The sequence below is a fragment of the Sus scrofa genome, chromosome 6 (assembly GCF_000003025.6).
Source record: "Sus scrofa isolate TJ Tabasco breed Duroc chromosome 6, Sscrofa11.1, whole genome shotgun sequence".
NCBI classification, from domain to species: Eukaryota; Metazoa; Chordata; class Mammalia; order Artiodactyla; family Suidae; genus Sus; species Sus scrofa.
In genome coordinates, this window is record NC_010448.4 from 82,113,867 (window position 1) to 82,130,757 (window position 16,891).

The window sequence follows — 16,891 nt, forward strand, 5'->3', positions numbered from 1 at the left end:
CACATGGGAGTGAATATCCAGATTTCACAGCAGAGGAAACTGGCTAAAAAATTAAATGACGTGGCCAAGGTAAAATGGGTAGCTCATGATGGATCACAAGCAATTTAAGTTTTTTAATTGAAATAAACTTAGGCTTTAAAGTAGACTCCAAATTTGTATGATTTTTTTTTTAAATATAAGACCTCAAAAAAAAACAAAAAAACCTTTAGCATTTGTTGTAAGGTATTTTGGCCATACTTCCTTCTCTATTTAGTAGAAAAGCTTGAGCCGCCCTGAAAATATTCGTTCAATGAAATTAGTGAGAATGACAGTCATTGATGATTTTACTTTAGGCCACATTATTAGCCCTACTTTACAGATGAGGCAACTGAGATGCCCAGAGGCAAAAAGATCTGGTCTTTTAGGTCCTCCCCCTTCAGCTCCAAGTGTTATGTCACCTGTGCTGGGCTGACCCTCAGGAGCAGGTCGGTTCTCCCATCTTCCATGGAGATAACTCTTCTCCTCCTCCTTTCTTTCCTAAGTCAGAATGCAGGTGGTTCCTTTTTTATGACAGTGGGATTTTTTTTTCTTTCTTTCAAGTCCTGGAGAAGTAGCTATAGGCAGTGTTCTCTGTAGACGAGCCTATGGAAAGATAGGATTTAAGTTAGGAGATGATAGAAGGAAGCCAAGGAGACACATGCTCCCATCTGCAAAACAGAAACAGACCATGCACATGGAGAGCAGACTTGTGGTTGTCAGTGGGGAGAGGGGATGGACGTGGGGAGGAATTTGGGATTGGGAGAGGCAAACTCTTCCATTTAGAATGGATAAGCAATGAAGTCCTGCTGTGTAGCACGGGGAACTACATCCCTTCTCTTGGAATAGAACATGATGGAAGGTAGTATGAGAAAAAGAATATATATATGTCTGACTGGGTCACTGTGCTGTACAGCAGAAATTGACACAACATTGTAAATCGACTATACTCTAATAAAAATAAATAAATAAGTAAAGCAAAAAAAAAAAAAACTGAAAAAAAAAGAAGGCGGCAAAGGAGAAGAGGAAAGGGAATTTTTAAGGGCCAAGAGAAAAGGTTTTGAGATAGATGAACCATATCTTCATTGAGGGGCCAAGGCATGACGTAATTTTTAAAATAGCCTTGCTTCAGGAGTTCCTTCCGTGGCACAGTGGGTTAAGGATCCGGCGTTGTCTCTGCAGCCTCGGGTCGAGGAGGAGGCTCACCTATAATCCCTGTCCCGGGAACTTCCATATGTCGTGGGTGTGGCCAAAAAAAAAAAAAAAGGCTCACTTTTCATAGCAGTTTGTGCTTTGTCCTAATAGTATTCTCTTCTCAGGCTTGGAGTTTCCTTGTTTGTGCATTTTTAATGTTTTTCCCCACCCCCTAGAACACCGCAAGAATTGGGAACGTATCCCTGTCTGTCTGCCTGGGAAGAGACCTAGACACTGGCCCTTCTGTGAGTGAAGATGAGGAAACAGCTGTAAATCAACCAAAGGAAGCTTGCAGCGCTCTTTTGGCTTGAGAAGCGACGGCCGGTGGAAGGAGGTGAACCCCTGGTGGGAAGGATGGCTTAGCAGCCGCTCCAGCTCCTGAGCAGGCCTGGTGGGATGTGCCCTTAGGCCACTATGGACGGAGCCCACAGCGCAGCCCTGCAGCTGCAGCAGCTCCCACCCACGAGCAGCGCTGACCCCGTGAGTGAGGCTTCCTTCTCCTACAAGGCAAGAGCTTTTATTTGGGGGGTTTGGGCATTTTTTATTTTTCTAACAAGAAAGTAACACTGTGCAGCCTTGACTAACAGACGTGTCCAGGGTCTGCATGCTTATTGCTGGTAGAGACAAGCAGACCCTCCACACCAACAAGAGTGTGTGTAATAAAAATATTCATCAAAATACATCAAAATAGGGAGATCCCTGGAGTTCCCTGGTGGCCTCGTGGTTAAGGATCCAGTGTTGTCACTGTTATGGCTTGGGTCACAGCTATAGCGCAGGTTCAGTCTCTGGCCTGAGAACTTCCGCATGCACAGGCATGGCCAATAAAATAAATGAAAAATCAAAATTAAAAAATAGGGAATTCTGGAGTTCCCGTCATGGCGCAGTGATTAACGAATCCGACTAGGAACCATGAGGTTGCGGGTTCGATCCCTGGCCTTGCTCAGTGGGTTAAAGATCCGGCGTTGCCGTGAGCTGTGGTGTAGGTTGCAGACGCGGCTCGGATCCCGCGTTGGCTGTGGCTCTGGCATAGGCCAGCGGCTACAGCTCCAATTGGACCCCTAGCCTGGGAACCTCCATATGCTGCAGGAGAGGCCCAAGAAATGGCAAAAAGACAATAAATAAATAAATAAATAGTAGGGAATTCTGATGGACTAGTGGTTAGGACTCAGCACTTCCGCCTCTGCAGCCCAGGTTCAACCCCTGGTCTGGGAACTGAGATCCCATGTCAAGCCATTTCCCAAAATACATCAAAATAGGAAAGTAGAGATCTTTAACCCACTAACTGGGGCCAGGGATGGAACCCGCATCCTTGTGGATACTAGTTGGGTTCATAAGCCACGAAGCCACAACGGTAACTCCAAAGTAGAGAAATATTTTCAAAGGAATTCATTTCTACTTAGAAGATTTGATTTTTTTAAAAAATCACCTGCTCCATTACAACATACAGTTGTTCATATTTCAGTGTATTTCCTTCCTAGTCTTTTCCGGTTTTACAAATTTGGGATCAGATTGTACAGAAAGTTTGGTGTCTTGGTTGTTTTACTTAACCTCATTTGTGTACTAGTTCCCCGTGTCATTGAGTAGTGATTGCAAGCGTGCTTTCTGCTTGGTTGCCCAGTAATCCCTTGAGCTGCTGTATCAAAATTTGTTGGACCTTCCTCCCATCGTTGAATGTTTAGGTTGTTTGTAATCTGGGGTGACTGTATAGAGGGCTGCAGTGAACAGCCCAGAATGCGTGCCCCTTTGCTGTCTCTAAGAATTGGGTAGCCCCTTCCCATTGTGGTGCAGCAGAAACAAATCTGACTGGTAACCATGAGGTTGCAAGTTTGATCCCTGGCCTTGCTCAGTGGGTTAAGGATCCGGCATTGCTGTGAGCTGTGGAGTAGGTCACAGACATGCTCATATCTGATGTTGCTGTGACTGTGGTGTAGGCCGGCAGCTGTAGCTCCAATTTGACCCCTAGCCTGGAATCTCTGTATGCCACAGATGCAGCCCTAAAAAGCAAAAAAAAAAAAAAAAAAAAAAAAAAAAAAACCCACAAAGAATTGGTAGCCCTGTGAGAGGCGGTCTTTCCCCAACCAGTGAGGTCACAGATGCCAGAGCATCAGGAAAATGGAACATATAGTTGGTATAATTGGCCCCGTGGTGAATGGTGCCAAATAGCCAAACACAGAATCTAAGAAAATACAGAACGCTCTCCCTTATGATGTTTCTAATAAGTTTCTGTGTTAATCACAGATTTCATTCAGTTACTTATTACAGAAAGATTTTTGTCCCAAAGCAAAGATAAATGAGTTAGACTGACTGTACCAAGAACTTAAGAATTGAGGTGGCAGACAGGCAGCTGAACAAAGGGTGATAAGCTGACAAAGGGAAGAAGACCAGGCCTCAAATCCCTACTCTGCTGCTACCTAGCTAAGTGACCTTGGACCTAGGGCTTGGCTAACCCTCAGAGCTTCTGTTATGGGTCGGATGGTGGTAGTAAGACCTCCTTCCATCCCTTATCCCTCCAGGGATGCGGAGATCTGTAAAAAAGTGCCTAGCCCAGAGCTAGGATGCAGGAGGGGCTTGACTCACTGCTTGACTCAGAAATGTCCCATAGTTACAAACAGGAACAAATGAAGTTACCCAGAGCAGAAAGAAGCCTCGGGGTAGGGGAAGGGGGTTCTATGGGGAAGCTCTCTCCTTCCTCCTTGACTATGTTGTGGCTATTCTGGTTGCACGGAATAAAAATCCATTTCAGGGAAGCTGAAGCAGAAGGGAAAATTATCATAAGGCCACAGGACCCCAGGGGCGGGATGGGCAGTGGTGCCTGAAAGGTGCTAGAACTCTTACCCTCACCTGAAAAAGAAGGAGCAGATGATTGGCCCAGCTTGGGTCAGGTGTTGGCATTGGTCCAATCACTGGTGGCTGGGTTGGGGTCCCCCCCCACCAACCTCTGCAAAACAGCATGGTTTCTCATCCTCCACACTATGGGCTTGTGGCTGGGCAGGCTGCCCCAAAGTCATCTCTTACCTTTGGGGAAAACCTTAAGAGGCTCCAAGACCAGCTTGGTCAGGGTGCATTTGTTAAGAAATAAGCAGTTTGCTGTGAGTTGCAGCCCTGCCTTCTGCCCTACCCAGCAGGGAAGGGATTCTGATGTTACAACTTGGGCATCAGAATGTACAAAAACTTTGTATCTTGGTTGTTGGGGGAGGGTGGTCTGTGAAAGAGAGACAACAGGTTGAACTGCCCGGGAGGCAGCATCCCCACGGATCCCTGACACTGAAGGCTTTGCCTCAGCCTGCAAGCGTCAGGCCTCAGTTCTTCTATTTAGCAAATAGGCATGTCACCTGAGCACCTGCTGTGTCACCTGCCTGTGATGGGTGGGGCAGGAACTGTATGATAATTGAGATATCACCTCCCCGAAGAAATCTGGGAGGGAGGTGAGGAAGCCATTTCCACAAGTGACTATCTTCAGGACAGAATTTGGCTCCAAAAGAGAGATACAGCTGTTAAGAGCACAGCCTTTGGAATCAGAGAGACCTGGCTTCTGCTGCCAGCTCTGTCACTGCGGCGTGATAACTTGGTTTCCCTAATGCACTTCCTCTGCAGGTCAGTATTAAGTCCACCCCATGGGGTGGTCATGAGGATACCTGAATTTACAGATAAGGAAACCGAAGCTGCCAGCACCATCCCCTGTCTTGGGCCTGTGGAAATCCTACCCACCCTTCTAGCTCCAGCTCAGATATCCCCTTTTCCATGAAGCCTTTGTCAGTCTTCCTGGCAGGAAAATATAGGTCCTTTATCCACACTTTTATAGCCAATTCGCAGTTGCTGTGATCATCACCATCATCATCATAGCAGCTAACAGTAGCTGTGTTTATTGCGACAGGGACTGTGTTAATCCTCGCAAAAGCCCCATAAGGTTGGTATTATGCTATCCCCATTTTACAAATGAGGAAACGCACAGAGAGGTTAATTAACTTGCCCAAGGTCACACCGTCAATGGGTAGTAAAACTGGAAGTTGAATCTAGTCTGTGCACTGCCAAAGGCCTTGGTTTTATCCACCCCTCCCTGCTGCCTACCTTGTGCCACCCTGCAGGGCCCCTTCTCTCCCCACACTGGTTAGTAAGTGTTGAAATGGCAGTCATGCAGAAGGTTATGCCTCACCTGATGAGGAAGGTAAACATCAGGGAAGCCAAGCCAGGTTACAGGTGTAGCTGAGCCTGTTAGCCAGCCTGTGGCATCCCTTGCATTTGAATATGCGTAACCCTCAAAGCAAGCCAGAATGCAGTTTATACTTACCTCTTAGTCGTTTTAAGCCCAAGGGACTGTGGAAAGTCAGTTTTAGTAGCAAGCGATGCCAGTTGTGTCACCATAGAATTTAAATAGGGGGCAGTTGTTGGTAGATGTAAAGCAGACAGTGGAGCAGATCTGAGCCAGGCTTTCCCACATCCAAGCAAGGTTTCCTGCCTCTGTGACCTCTGACTGCTTTTCTGAGAATGATTTCTTTTCTCTCAGAGTTGCAGCTAGTGAAAGATCACTTTTTGGGTCAGAGAACATTGGAGCCGGAAGGGTCCTTAGAGCTGTTGCTAATGATGATACAAATGAAAATTAGGGGAGTTCCTGTTGTGGCTCAGGGGGAACGAGCCCAGCTAGTATCCGTGAGGATGTGGGTTTGATGCCTGGCATCACTAAGTAGGTTAAGGATCCAGCATTGCCATGAGCTACAGTATAGGTCACAGATGTGGCTCGGATGTGGTGATGCTGTGGCTGTGGCTGGCAGCTGCAACTCTGATTTAACCCCTATCCCGGGAACTTACATATGCTGCAGGTGCAGCCCTAAAAAGACCAAAAAAAAAAAAAAAAAAAAAGGAAATTATGGAGTTCCCACTGTGGCTCAGTGGGTTGAGAGCCTGACATGGTGTCTGTGAGGATGCAGGTTTGATCCCGGGCCTCATTTACTGGGTTAAGGATACAGCATTGCCGCAAGTTGCCATGTAGATTGCCATGTACATTGCAGATGTGGCTCAGATGCATTGTTGCTGAAGCTGTGGCATAAGATTGCAGCTACAGCTCCGATTTGACCCCTAACCTGGGAACTTCCGTATAACACAGGTACAGCTGTAAAAAGAAAAAGAAAAAAGAAAATTATGAAAGTAATAATAGTAGCAGTTAGAATTGTTTTAATATTTATTACATATCAGGTGATATTTCATGTCAGGTGATATTTCAGCATGTCCCTTATTTCATATAATACGACAATCCTAGGAGGGTTTACAGTCAGCTCCATTTTTCAGAGGGGAAGCTGAGGCTCAGAGAGTTCAGGTAACCCCCTGAAGCCATACAGCAGGGAGTGGCAGAGGTAGGACTGCCAAGTCTATATGGCAAGCTGAAGCAGAGAGGGAAGTGACTTTGGGTTCACTGTCCCCTCCCCTTTGGTGTTTGGGCCCTGCCCTTTGGTGGGAGCACCCGTATTTCCTCCTGCATCTTTTTTTCTCCCATAAAGCAGAGAGTCACTGATCCCAAGGTCAAATCCCTCTTCTGGGTTAGTCGTCCACTTGGACTTAAGAGCACTTAACTTTTTTTTTTTTTTTTTTTTTTTTTTGCATTTTAGGGCTGCACCTGCGGCATATGGAAGTTCCGGGCCTGGGGTCGAATCGGAGCTGCAACTGCCAGCCTATACGACAGCCACAGCAATGCAGGATCCAAGCTGCGTCTGCAACCTACAGCACAGCTCACGGCAACACCGAATCCTTAACCTACTGAGCAAGGCCAGGGATTGAACCAGCATCCTCATTCGGATACTAGTTGGGTTCGTTATCACTGAGCCACAATGGGAGCTCCAGGAGCACTTAGCACTTTGAATAATGTTGATGAAAACACCAGGGATGGGTCCTCAGTGAAAAGTGGAGCGCGGTGGGATGGGAAAGCTCCCGGGGGTGTCCAGTGGTGGAGGCGCCCAGCGTCCTCCTTCTCCTCCTTCCCTGCCAGCAGACCTGGATGCCACCATCTCAGTTTCCAGTGCTGAGTTTGGAGAAGGAACTTGATGTTAGGAGCTCTTCAGATTGTCACTCAACTCTGAATTGCCCTCCACTGGGCACTTGAGGGGGGCTGGTAGGTGTGTGTTGGAATTGTGTAACCTCTGGGCTGCTGGCAACTTCTATATGTGACTGAATGCTCCTAAAATTGAACCAGTCACCGCTTCACAAGGGTTTGGGGGCATAATTAGTGTTGACGAAGCCCTTTGAAGCCCTTGGATGAAAGGGCATTAAGTTCCATTGTGCTGTGACTCACCGAGTCTGTCTGTAGCCAGTTGTTATGTGTGGGGATTAATATGCTTGTGGAAGTGGCTTTCAAAAGAAACCACCTCGGCTGCCTGTGTCATTATCGGGACTGTCGCCTTTATAAGGTAGGTGTCTCTCTTTCCTAAGTTATGTTGCCACCTTTGAAGGACACGGCAGAGAACATAGTGGGAGACAGTGTGGAGGACTGATTCCCGTGAGGAAACTGGAAGTCAGACCTCTAGTTTCAGGTCCTCCCACCCTCACCTCAGGCAGGTTATTTCACTTCTCTGAGCCTTCCCATGTTCCTCTCTGAACTCCTTCCAATTTGTGTGCTAAACGTAGGACTTATCATAGTACCCACTTCATAGCATTGTTTGCAGCCCAGAGGTGATGCATAGAAAGAGCTTAGCTTAGTTAGCATCAATGTCACACGCAAATATATGTATATATAAAGTGTTCCATAAATCCAGCCTTTGTGTGTGTGTGTGTGCTTTTTAGGGCTGTACCTGCACCATATGGAAGTTCCCAGGCTATGGGTCAAATCAGAGCTACAGCTGCCAGCCTACACCACAGCCACAGCAACACCAGATCCAAGCCAAGTCTGTGACCTACACCACAGCTCATGGCAACACCAGATCCTTAACCCAATGAGTGAGGCCAGGGATCCAACACACATCCTCATGGATACTAGTCAGGTTCATTTCCTGACTAGAGACATGACGGGAACACCCCTGATTTCAGAATATCTTAACAAGGGCCAAAGTATCCCATTCTGATATCATGCCTTAACAGGAGTATGTATGAGAGGAGAGAAAATAATTCCTAGAATGGGCAGTTTATCACTAGGGAAATCTATAAAACACTCCACCCAGTTCCCACTGTGGTGCAGTGGGTTAAGAATCCAACTGCAATGGCTCAGGTCACTGTAGAGGCACAGCTTCGATCCCTGACCCAGAGCAATGGGCTAAAAGGATCTGGCATCTCTGCAGCTGTGAAATAGGTCACAGATGTGGCTTGGATTCAGTCCCTGGCCCAGAAACTTCCATATGCTGTGGGTATGGCCATAGAGATAAAATAAAACAAAAAAACTGGAGTTCCCAGCATGGTGCAGCAGAAACGAATTTGACTAGGAACCATGAAGTTGTGGGTTTGATCCCTGGCCTCACACAGTGGGTTGGGGATCCAGCGTTGCTGTGTGCTGTGATACAGGTCACAGATTCAGCACGGATCCCACATTGCTGTGGCTGTGGTGTAGGCTGGCAGTTGTAGCTCTGGGCCTGGGAACCTGCATATGCTGCAGGTTCGGCCTTAAAAAGACACACACACAAAAAAAACCCTCACTCCACCCAAGTATAGTAAAATACAGATTTTTCTCAAATACACATGGAAGTTTCTGGGATAGAGCGTATGTTAGGCTACAAAAAAAATGTCACCTGAAAGACTGAAGTAATACAAAGCATGTCCTATGATCACAGTGAGACCAAATGAGAAATCAATTACAAAAGGAGGTTCACAGCAGCAAACAGGGAAATTCACAAATATGTGAAAATTAACCCATGGGTCAATGAAGAAATCACAAAGGAAATTAGAAAATACTTGAGACAGCTAATCCTTAAATTCTGTGGAAATACAAGAGACTCCAAAACAGTTTTGGGAAAAGAAGTATAAAGTTGGAGAATGCATACTTCTTGCTTTCAAAAAATATTACAAAGCTACAGTAATCAAAACAATGTGGTACTGGCATGAGGATAGATGTACACATCTGTGGAATAGAATAGAGATCAAAAATAAACCAATACATCTATGGTCAGTTGATTTTTGACAGAGATGCTAAGGCCACTCAATAGGGAAAGAATATAATGTCTTTTCAGAAGATGCTGCTGCAACAACTGGATCTCCACCTGTAAAAGGATGGAGTTGGACTCCTTCCTCACACCATGTAGGAAAAAAATAATTCAAAATGGGCCAGAGACCTAAATATAAGAGCTGAAACTCCCAGTCTTTGCAGACTGTCTGTGCTAGGTCACTACTCCAATAGATTCCAACACCGGTCTATTTACAGCTCTGCCTTGGCTTTTACTTTCAGCTTCTGCCCAGCCTGAAGTCCACCAAAGGGGAGGGTTTAGCATCTTCTCAAGTTTTTGTGGAGCATAATCCAGCCCTGGGTATATGCACGGCCTTCTTGAGTTCCCAGAATACTGGGGCACCCTTAAAGCCACCTGTCCCCCGCCCCACATACACATATCTTCTTTTCCAGCCCCCTCCTGCCCAGGCTTCTCCTTCTGTCTGTTGCTCATTCCAGTGCTGTCCCTTGCCCCAGGCTGCTGCAGCCAATACTGGTGGCTTTAAATGCTTTTGGCAAAAGCATCTCGGAAGCTGTAACCGACCCTGGTATTGAAGCAATACCAACAAAGGCAAGCCCTTGTATTGTTTCTTCAGGGAGCCACCAGACAGGTCAGAATCCACAACCACAGTTTTTTAAAAATGAGGTCCTTATTGCTCCCTCTGTCCTCATGACTGCCATAGGTCTAGACTGTAAGCGATGGTTGGCATGCAATTTAAAATGCCACCGTGCTTTCTGACCATCAAGCAACTTCTTTTTTATTCACCAAGCCTTTCCTTCATTGTTATAAGTTTTTAACTAGACTCCAGAGTTCTATAAAAGTTGATTCAGACAGTGTTAGTCAGTTCATTTATTGCTTTACTGGAGGAATGAGTCCCTGGAGTTTTCTGTTCCACCATCTTCAAGGCATCATTTATAACGTTGTGAATATACTGGGGGGGAAAAAAACAAACACTGAATGGTGCACTTTAAAAAGGTCAAAATGCTGACTTTTATGATTTTTTAATTTTGTCTAAATGAAAAAAAAAGGTAATGACAAGTTAAATGAAGATGCTCCAGGTTCATAGACTGGCCTTAAAAGGCATTTAGAGCCAGGCATTAAAATGGGAACATATTAAAATACCTTAACTGAGCAAAAATTCAGGGAGACAACCAAGCAGTTGAGTGATGCATACTCAAATCAGATGGACAGTCAAATCCTCACTAGTAAATATGTGGAATGGTGTCACGTCTTGAGTCCCAGCTAAAAATTGTTGGACCATTAAGCAACCTTGGTGCCCTAAGGAAGCACATCACTTAGGTATTGCTGTGTAACAAACCACCTGAAAATCTAAGTAGCTAAAAACAACAACCATCTTACTACTCACAATTCTGTAGGTCAAGAATCTGGACAGGATCCAAAAGAATTGATATTAAGATCTCAAAGATGAGTTCCCTTCATGGCACAGCAGAAACAAATCCGACTAGGAACCATGAGATTGCAGGTTTGATCCCTGGCCTCGATCAGTGGATTAAGGATCCGGCGTTGCCTTGAGCTGTGGTGTAGGTCACAGACATGGCTCAGATCTGATGTTGCTGTGGCTGTGATGTAGGCCAGCAGCTATAGCTCCAATTGGACACGTAGCCTGGGATCCTCCATATGCCATGGGTGTGGCCCTAAAAAAAAAAAAAAGATCTCAAAGAGATACTAGCACTCTCTTATTGATTGCAGCACTATTGACAATAGTCAAGATGTGGAAACCACCTAAATGTTCATTGATAACAGAAGAAAATGAATGTGGTATATATATACAATGGAATATTACCCAGCCTTAAACAAGAAGGAAGTCCTGTAATATGCCACCACAAGGGTAAACCTGGAAGACATTATTCTAAGTGAAATAAGGGATAGACTGAATGTGTTCCCGTCAACTAAATTCGTGTGTCGAAGCCATAATTCCCAATATGATGGTATTTGGAGATGCGTGCTTTGGAAGGTAATTAGGTCATGAGGGTGGAACCCTCATAAATGAGAACAGTGCCGTAATGAGACACAAGGCAGAGCTCTCTTTCTCTACCCTGTGGGGACACAGCAGTAGGGTATCCATCTGCAAACCAGGAAAAGGGCTCGACTAGGAACAGAATCAACCAGCCCCTTGATCTTAGACTTCTCAGCTTCCAGAACTGTGAGAAATAAAAGTCTGTTGAGCCACCCAATCTATAATATTTATTATAGCAACCCAAATTGACTAAGACAATAAGCAGGTACAGAAGGACAGATACTGCGTAATTCTACTTGTATGGAGTATCTTAGGTAATCAAACCCATAGAATTAGAGAATAGAACGGTAGTTGCGGGGGCTGGCAGAGAGGGTGGCAACAGGGAGTTGCTAATCAATGGGCCACAGTTATGCCAAATGAATAAATTCTAAAGATCTGTAGTTCCATATTGGCCCTACAGCTAACAACTCTGTATTTTACACTAAAGATTTGTGAAGAGGATATATCTTATGTTGTGTTTTTACCACAGTAAAATTTTTTCAAAACGAAAGAATTTGAGCCGTCAAATAGCATTGAAGGCTTGTCTTTGCATCTTTGCTCCATCTGGGGGTGTTCAGCTAGGACTGGAGCTGGAGCATCCTAAGGCCTCACTTATGTCCAGAACCTCAGCTGGGATGGCTCAATTGGCCAGCAGTTGGCCGAGGTGGCTGTGCCACTCTCTTCTCTTGGTGTTGACTGGTCCCACTCACATGTCTCTGGTCCTCCACATGGCCCTTCTCTCTCTTCTTTGGTGTCAGCCAGACTTCTTTACATGTGTCTGGGTTCCCCTTTGAACAAAAGCAGAACCGATAAGGCCTAAGCTCAGAAATCCCAGAACTTCACTTCTCACTCATTCTGCTGATCAGAGCAAGTCACAGGCCAACCCAGGTTCAAATGGTGGGAAGAAAGCCCCCACTTATTGAGGGGAGTGGTAGCAGGTGCATAGAGGGATTGGAGGAATTGTTGGTAGCCATCATTGCCGTTTACTACCAAAAGGAGCCCCAAGTTTAGGACAATATAATTGTGAAAGCACAGTGGGAAGAGTCCTGCCTCTCCACTAGGCCTCCTCTGATACCACCCCAGTGGAGAGGAAAAGGGGTGCTTGATGACTGCCAGACGGACCAGAAGTCCAGTCTCCACATCATCTCTACTGACACAGGGGACTCTGGCCTCAGGCTCCCTCCTTGGCCTGCCCTGATAGTTCCAGTGGGAGAGTTGGGTGCTTTGTTACAGCCCCCAGAGGGTGGAAATTTAAGCTACTACTGGGCTTATGCTGACAGCGTAGTGTATCAGTTATTGTCTATAAGTTTTCTGTCTGACTTGGCTGTTTATCGCCTAGTTCTCCAACCAGATTGCAGGCTTTTCTTGGGGTCTTTTTTGGTTATACCTGTTGATATTGTCAGGTTTCCAGTTTCTTCAGCTCCAAGTCTAAGATATATGAGGCAAAAAGAAACCCAAGCAACTCCCCACCACGTGGTTCCCCAGGTCCCAGGTCCCTAACCTGTCTGCCTTTTCCTCTTCACCTTTCAGTCTTCTTATGTTTGTTTTATATACAGTGTCCAGGGTTTTTTGTTGTGCGTAGCAGGAAGCATCGGAAAAAGAATGTCTACTCCATCTTGCTGGAAGCAAAAGTCGTTTAAAATTAAAAGTTGTGGAGTTGCCATCATGGCTCAGCGGAAATGAATCTGACTAGTATCCATCCATGAGGATGCAGGTTTGATCTCTGACCTTGCTCAATGGGTTAAGGATCCAGTGTTGCCATGAGCTGTGGTGCAGGTCGCAGACGTGGCTTGGATCTGGTGTTGCTGTGGTTGTGGTGTAGGCCAGTGGCTACAGCTCCAATTCAACCCCTAGCCTGGAAACCTCCATATGCCATGGGTGCAGCCCTAAAAAGGCAAAATAAATAAATAAATAAAATTAAAAGTTGTAAGAGAATTTTAATGTATGTGAACAGCATTGAGGTATTTAAGAGCAGTTAAGATTCCTTATATTCATAAGTGCAGTTTATTAGACCTATAAGAATTACTTTGTTCCCAGTTAAGGTTTTGTTTCCAAAGAACTGGATTCAGGAGTATGTTATTTTTATAATAAATAATAGTTCTTTTAAAAATCACAGTAGGAGTTCCCGTCGTGGCGCAGTGGTTAACGAATCCGACTATGAACCACGAGGTTGCGGGTTCGATCCCTGCCCTTGCTCAGTGGGTTAACGATCCGGCGTTGCCGTGAGCTGTGGTGTAGGTTGCAGACGCGGCTCGGATCCCGCGTTGCTGTGGCTCCGGCGTAGGCTGGCAGCTACAGCTCCGATTCGACCCCTAGCCTGGGAACCTCCATATGCCGCAGGAGCGGCCCAAAGAAATAGCAAAAAGACAAAAAAAAAAAAAAAAAAATCACAGTAAATGCGTGTAACCTTTTTTGTCTGTAAAAACTACCCCTGTAAGGAAAGGGGAAGGGAGTTCCCATTGTGGTTCCCATTGGGAGTTCCCAACTAGTATCCATGAAGATGCAGGTTCAATCCCTGGCCTCACTCATTGGGTTAAGGATCCAGCATCTCAGTGAGCTGTGGTGTAGGTCACAGACATGGCTTGGATCACATGTTGCTGTGGCTGTGGTGTAGGTTGGCAGCTGCAGCTCCAATTCAATTCCTACCCTGGGAACTTCCATATGCCGTGGGCGTGGCCCTAAAAAGCAAGAAAGAAAAGGAGGGGGAGCCCATATTTACTAGAAGTTGGACTGATAATAATAAACATATTCCCTAGCTGTTTTCCATGAAGGTTTTTTTAAGTTTCATTTTACTTTATTTTATTTTATTTTTGTCTTTTGTCTTTTTAGGGCCGCACCCACGGCATATAGAGGTTCCCAGGCTAGGGGTCTAATCAGAGCTACAACTGCCAGCCTACGCCAGAGCCACAGCCACACCAGATCTGAGCCGTGTCTGTGACCTACACCACAGCTCATAGCAATGCCAGATCCTTAACCCACTGAGCGAGGCCAGGGATCCAACCTGCAGCCTCATGGTTCCTAGTCGGATTCGTTTCCACTGCACCACGACGGGAACTAACTCCTCCATGAAATCTTGACTCATGCTCTTTGGTTGCAAGTCACAGAAGCTAGCTCGTAAGCAAACGATAGTGGGACTGGCCCAGAACAGAAGGAAGATCTGGAGAAGCCAGCTTCAGGAAGGACAGCAGCCAGGAAGGCACCTGGGGTCTGCCGGGGCTAAGCCTTGCCTCAGGTGGGAGTGAACTGGCCTTTTTCAGCCTTTGTGTTTCTAGTCCAGGATTTGGATCCAAGAGCAAAGAGTTTCTGACCCGTCTGGCTGGAGAAGGGAGCACCTTGAATGACAGTCCCAACAGGGCTGTGGAATGAAGAGTCATGGGGGAGGGGCAGTCCTCCACAGCAAAAGCCGGGTGCTGTGACCAGAAATAAAGCAAAGGGATTAAAACCCCAAGCCGGTGAGAGTCACAGATGTTCTGCAGTGGGTGACTCCAAGGGAAGAGTTCTAGAGCCTGAGTGAGACAAGGAGAAGCTGCCTCTGGGCGCCTCCAACAGCCCTGTGGGCCGCCAAGCATTGGACAGAGGATACAGTGTTTCCCAAACTTATTTAACCACGTGATGCATGATGCCTTCTGCCTTGGAACCCCGTTGACTCTGGGGACCCAGTTAGGGAAACCGTGGCCTGGTTGATCTCCAGTGACCCTTTTAGCTCTGAGGTTCTGTGACCCTACAGGAAGGATGTGGTTTCTGTTTAATTCTAACAGAGAAGAAACCAAAAAAAAAAAAAACGTAAAACAACAGAGATGGAGAAGGACTAAGCCACTGCAGCTCAGGCTGAGAGCCATCTCAGGAAGAAGTGGAAGCCAGCTCCTTTGGGTCCCTCAAGATGCTCCCAATAACCCCCTGTTAATGAGTTATTTTGTGTGAAGTGAATTGGTCAGTTTCCTGCCTGGCCTGAGCATCACTTGGTTTCTGGGGGCAATCTGGCTGTGCCCATAAGCTTGGGTCAGGGCCGGAGGGGCCCTTAGCCGTCGTCTGGAACAGCACTTATATCATCCAGAGAGGACACACAAGCCTGAGCAGGGGAAGGGACTTGTCTACGGCTATGCAGTGACGTGGCGGCAGAGCTGGGACCAGAACCCAGGTCTCCTGGCACCCAGCTCGTCATCCTTCCTTTATGCTGCAGCACTACTCTTTGCCAGGGACAGCCAGGGCGGTCTCCATCAGCAGGCCTCCTCCCGCCCTGTCCCACAGTGACTGACCCTTTTCTGGAAAGGCCCCCTCTGACTTCTGGGCACTCAGCACTCTGGGAGAAGGAAGGGAGGAGTGGGAAGGGGAGGAGGGACAGAGGGCTGGCTCTGTCCCTTAGTCCCTTACTGCTTCCTGATGATCTATCCTTCAGATGGATTAAAGGACTGACTTAGTCTTGATGTTCGCTGCTGATTCACGAGGGCCTAGTCCAGGCCTCGAGGACCAGGCAGATTTCACCGGGGAGGCAATTGATGGGAAGAACCCCTTGAGCAAAGGGGAATCAGAAAGCCCATCCTGGGAAGAGAGGATTCATAGTTGTCTAAAATGAAGCATTCCTTTGGTGTTTCGTGGAGTAATGCTGGAGAGCGTGTTAGGAGTGTAACATACTATTAAATGCTGTTTAAACGCTGGGCCACGTACACTTTGACCCACCAGCCTACTTCTAAGAATTTAGCCCCAGGGAGTAATTCTCATAAATGCACAAAAATGCATGTACTAGGATATTCAATCACAGCATTGTTTTAGAAAGAGGAAATAGTGTACATATCCAGTAACAGAGCAACGATATAAAATATGGACCATACAAACGATGAGTTATTTGACATTTATTAAAAATTATGAATTTGTGGAGTTCCCATCATGAATCAGCAGAAACGAATCTGACTAGCATCCATGAGGATACAGGTTCCATCCCTGGCCTTGCTCAGTGGGTTAAGGATCCAGCATTGCGGTGAGCTGTGGTATAGGTCACAGACACAGCTTGAATCCCACGTTGCTGTGGCTGTGGGGCAGGCCAGCAGCTGCAGCTCCAATTCAACCCCTAGCCTGGAAACCTCCATATGCCACGGGTGAGGCACCCTCCCCCCAAAAAAGACAAAAAAAATATGAATTAGATATGCTGGACAAGGAAGTATATTTCTAATGCCTTAAGTAAAGGAACAGGTTATAAAACAAATTATAATCTTATTTTTATAAAATAAATTAACATTGCCATTGACAGTGTTATTTATGGACAGAAAAAAAATTTATAAAAACCAAAATGTTTTGGAGTTCCCTTTGCGGCTCAGCAGTTAACGAACCGGACTAAGATCCATGAGGATGCAGGTTCAATCCCTGGTCTCGGTCAGTGGGTTAAGGATCCAGCATTTCCATGAGCTGTGGTATAGGTCGCAGATGTGGCTCAGATCCCACGTTGCTGTGGCTGTAGCTGTGGTTTAGGCCGACAGCTGTAGCTCTGATTCGACCCCTAGCCTGGGATCCTCAGGTGTGGCCCTAAAAAGCAAAAAAAAAAAAAGTTTACAGTAAC

General features: G+C 46.2%; 1 protein-coding gene across 6 annotated transcripts in view; it reads left to right on the forward strand.

Annotated features, from left to right (window-relative positions):
* The window catches only part of NIPAL3 (NIPA like domain containing 3), a 54,772-nt gene that overhangs the window by 2,339 nt on the left and 35,542 nt on the right, over positions 1–16,891 (forward strand). For 4 of the 6 annotated variants that reach the window (XM_003127700.6, XM_021095543.1, XM_005665096.3 and 1 more), the window contains exon 2: positions 1,386–1,716. In XM_003127700.6, the coding sequence (XP_003127748.3) occupies positions 1,624–1,716 (93 nt within the window). In that variant the 5' untranslated portion in view covers positions 1,386–1,623. The remainder of the gene's footprint in view (positions 1–1,385; positions 1,717–16,891) is intronic. The other 2 variants (XM_021095541.1, XM_005665094.3) reach the window with 1 other exon arrangement.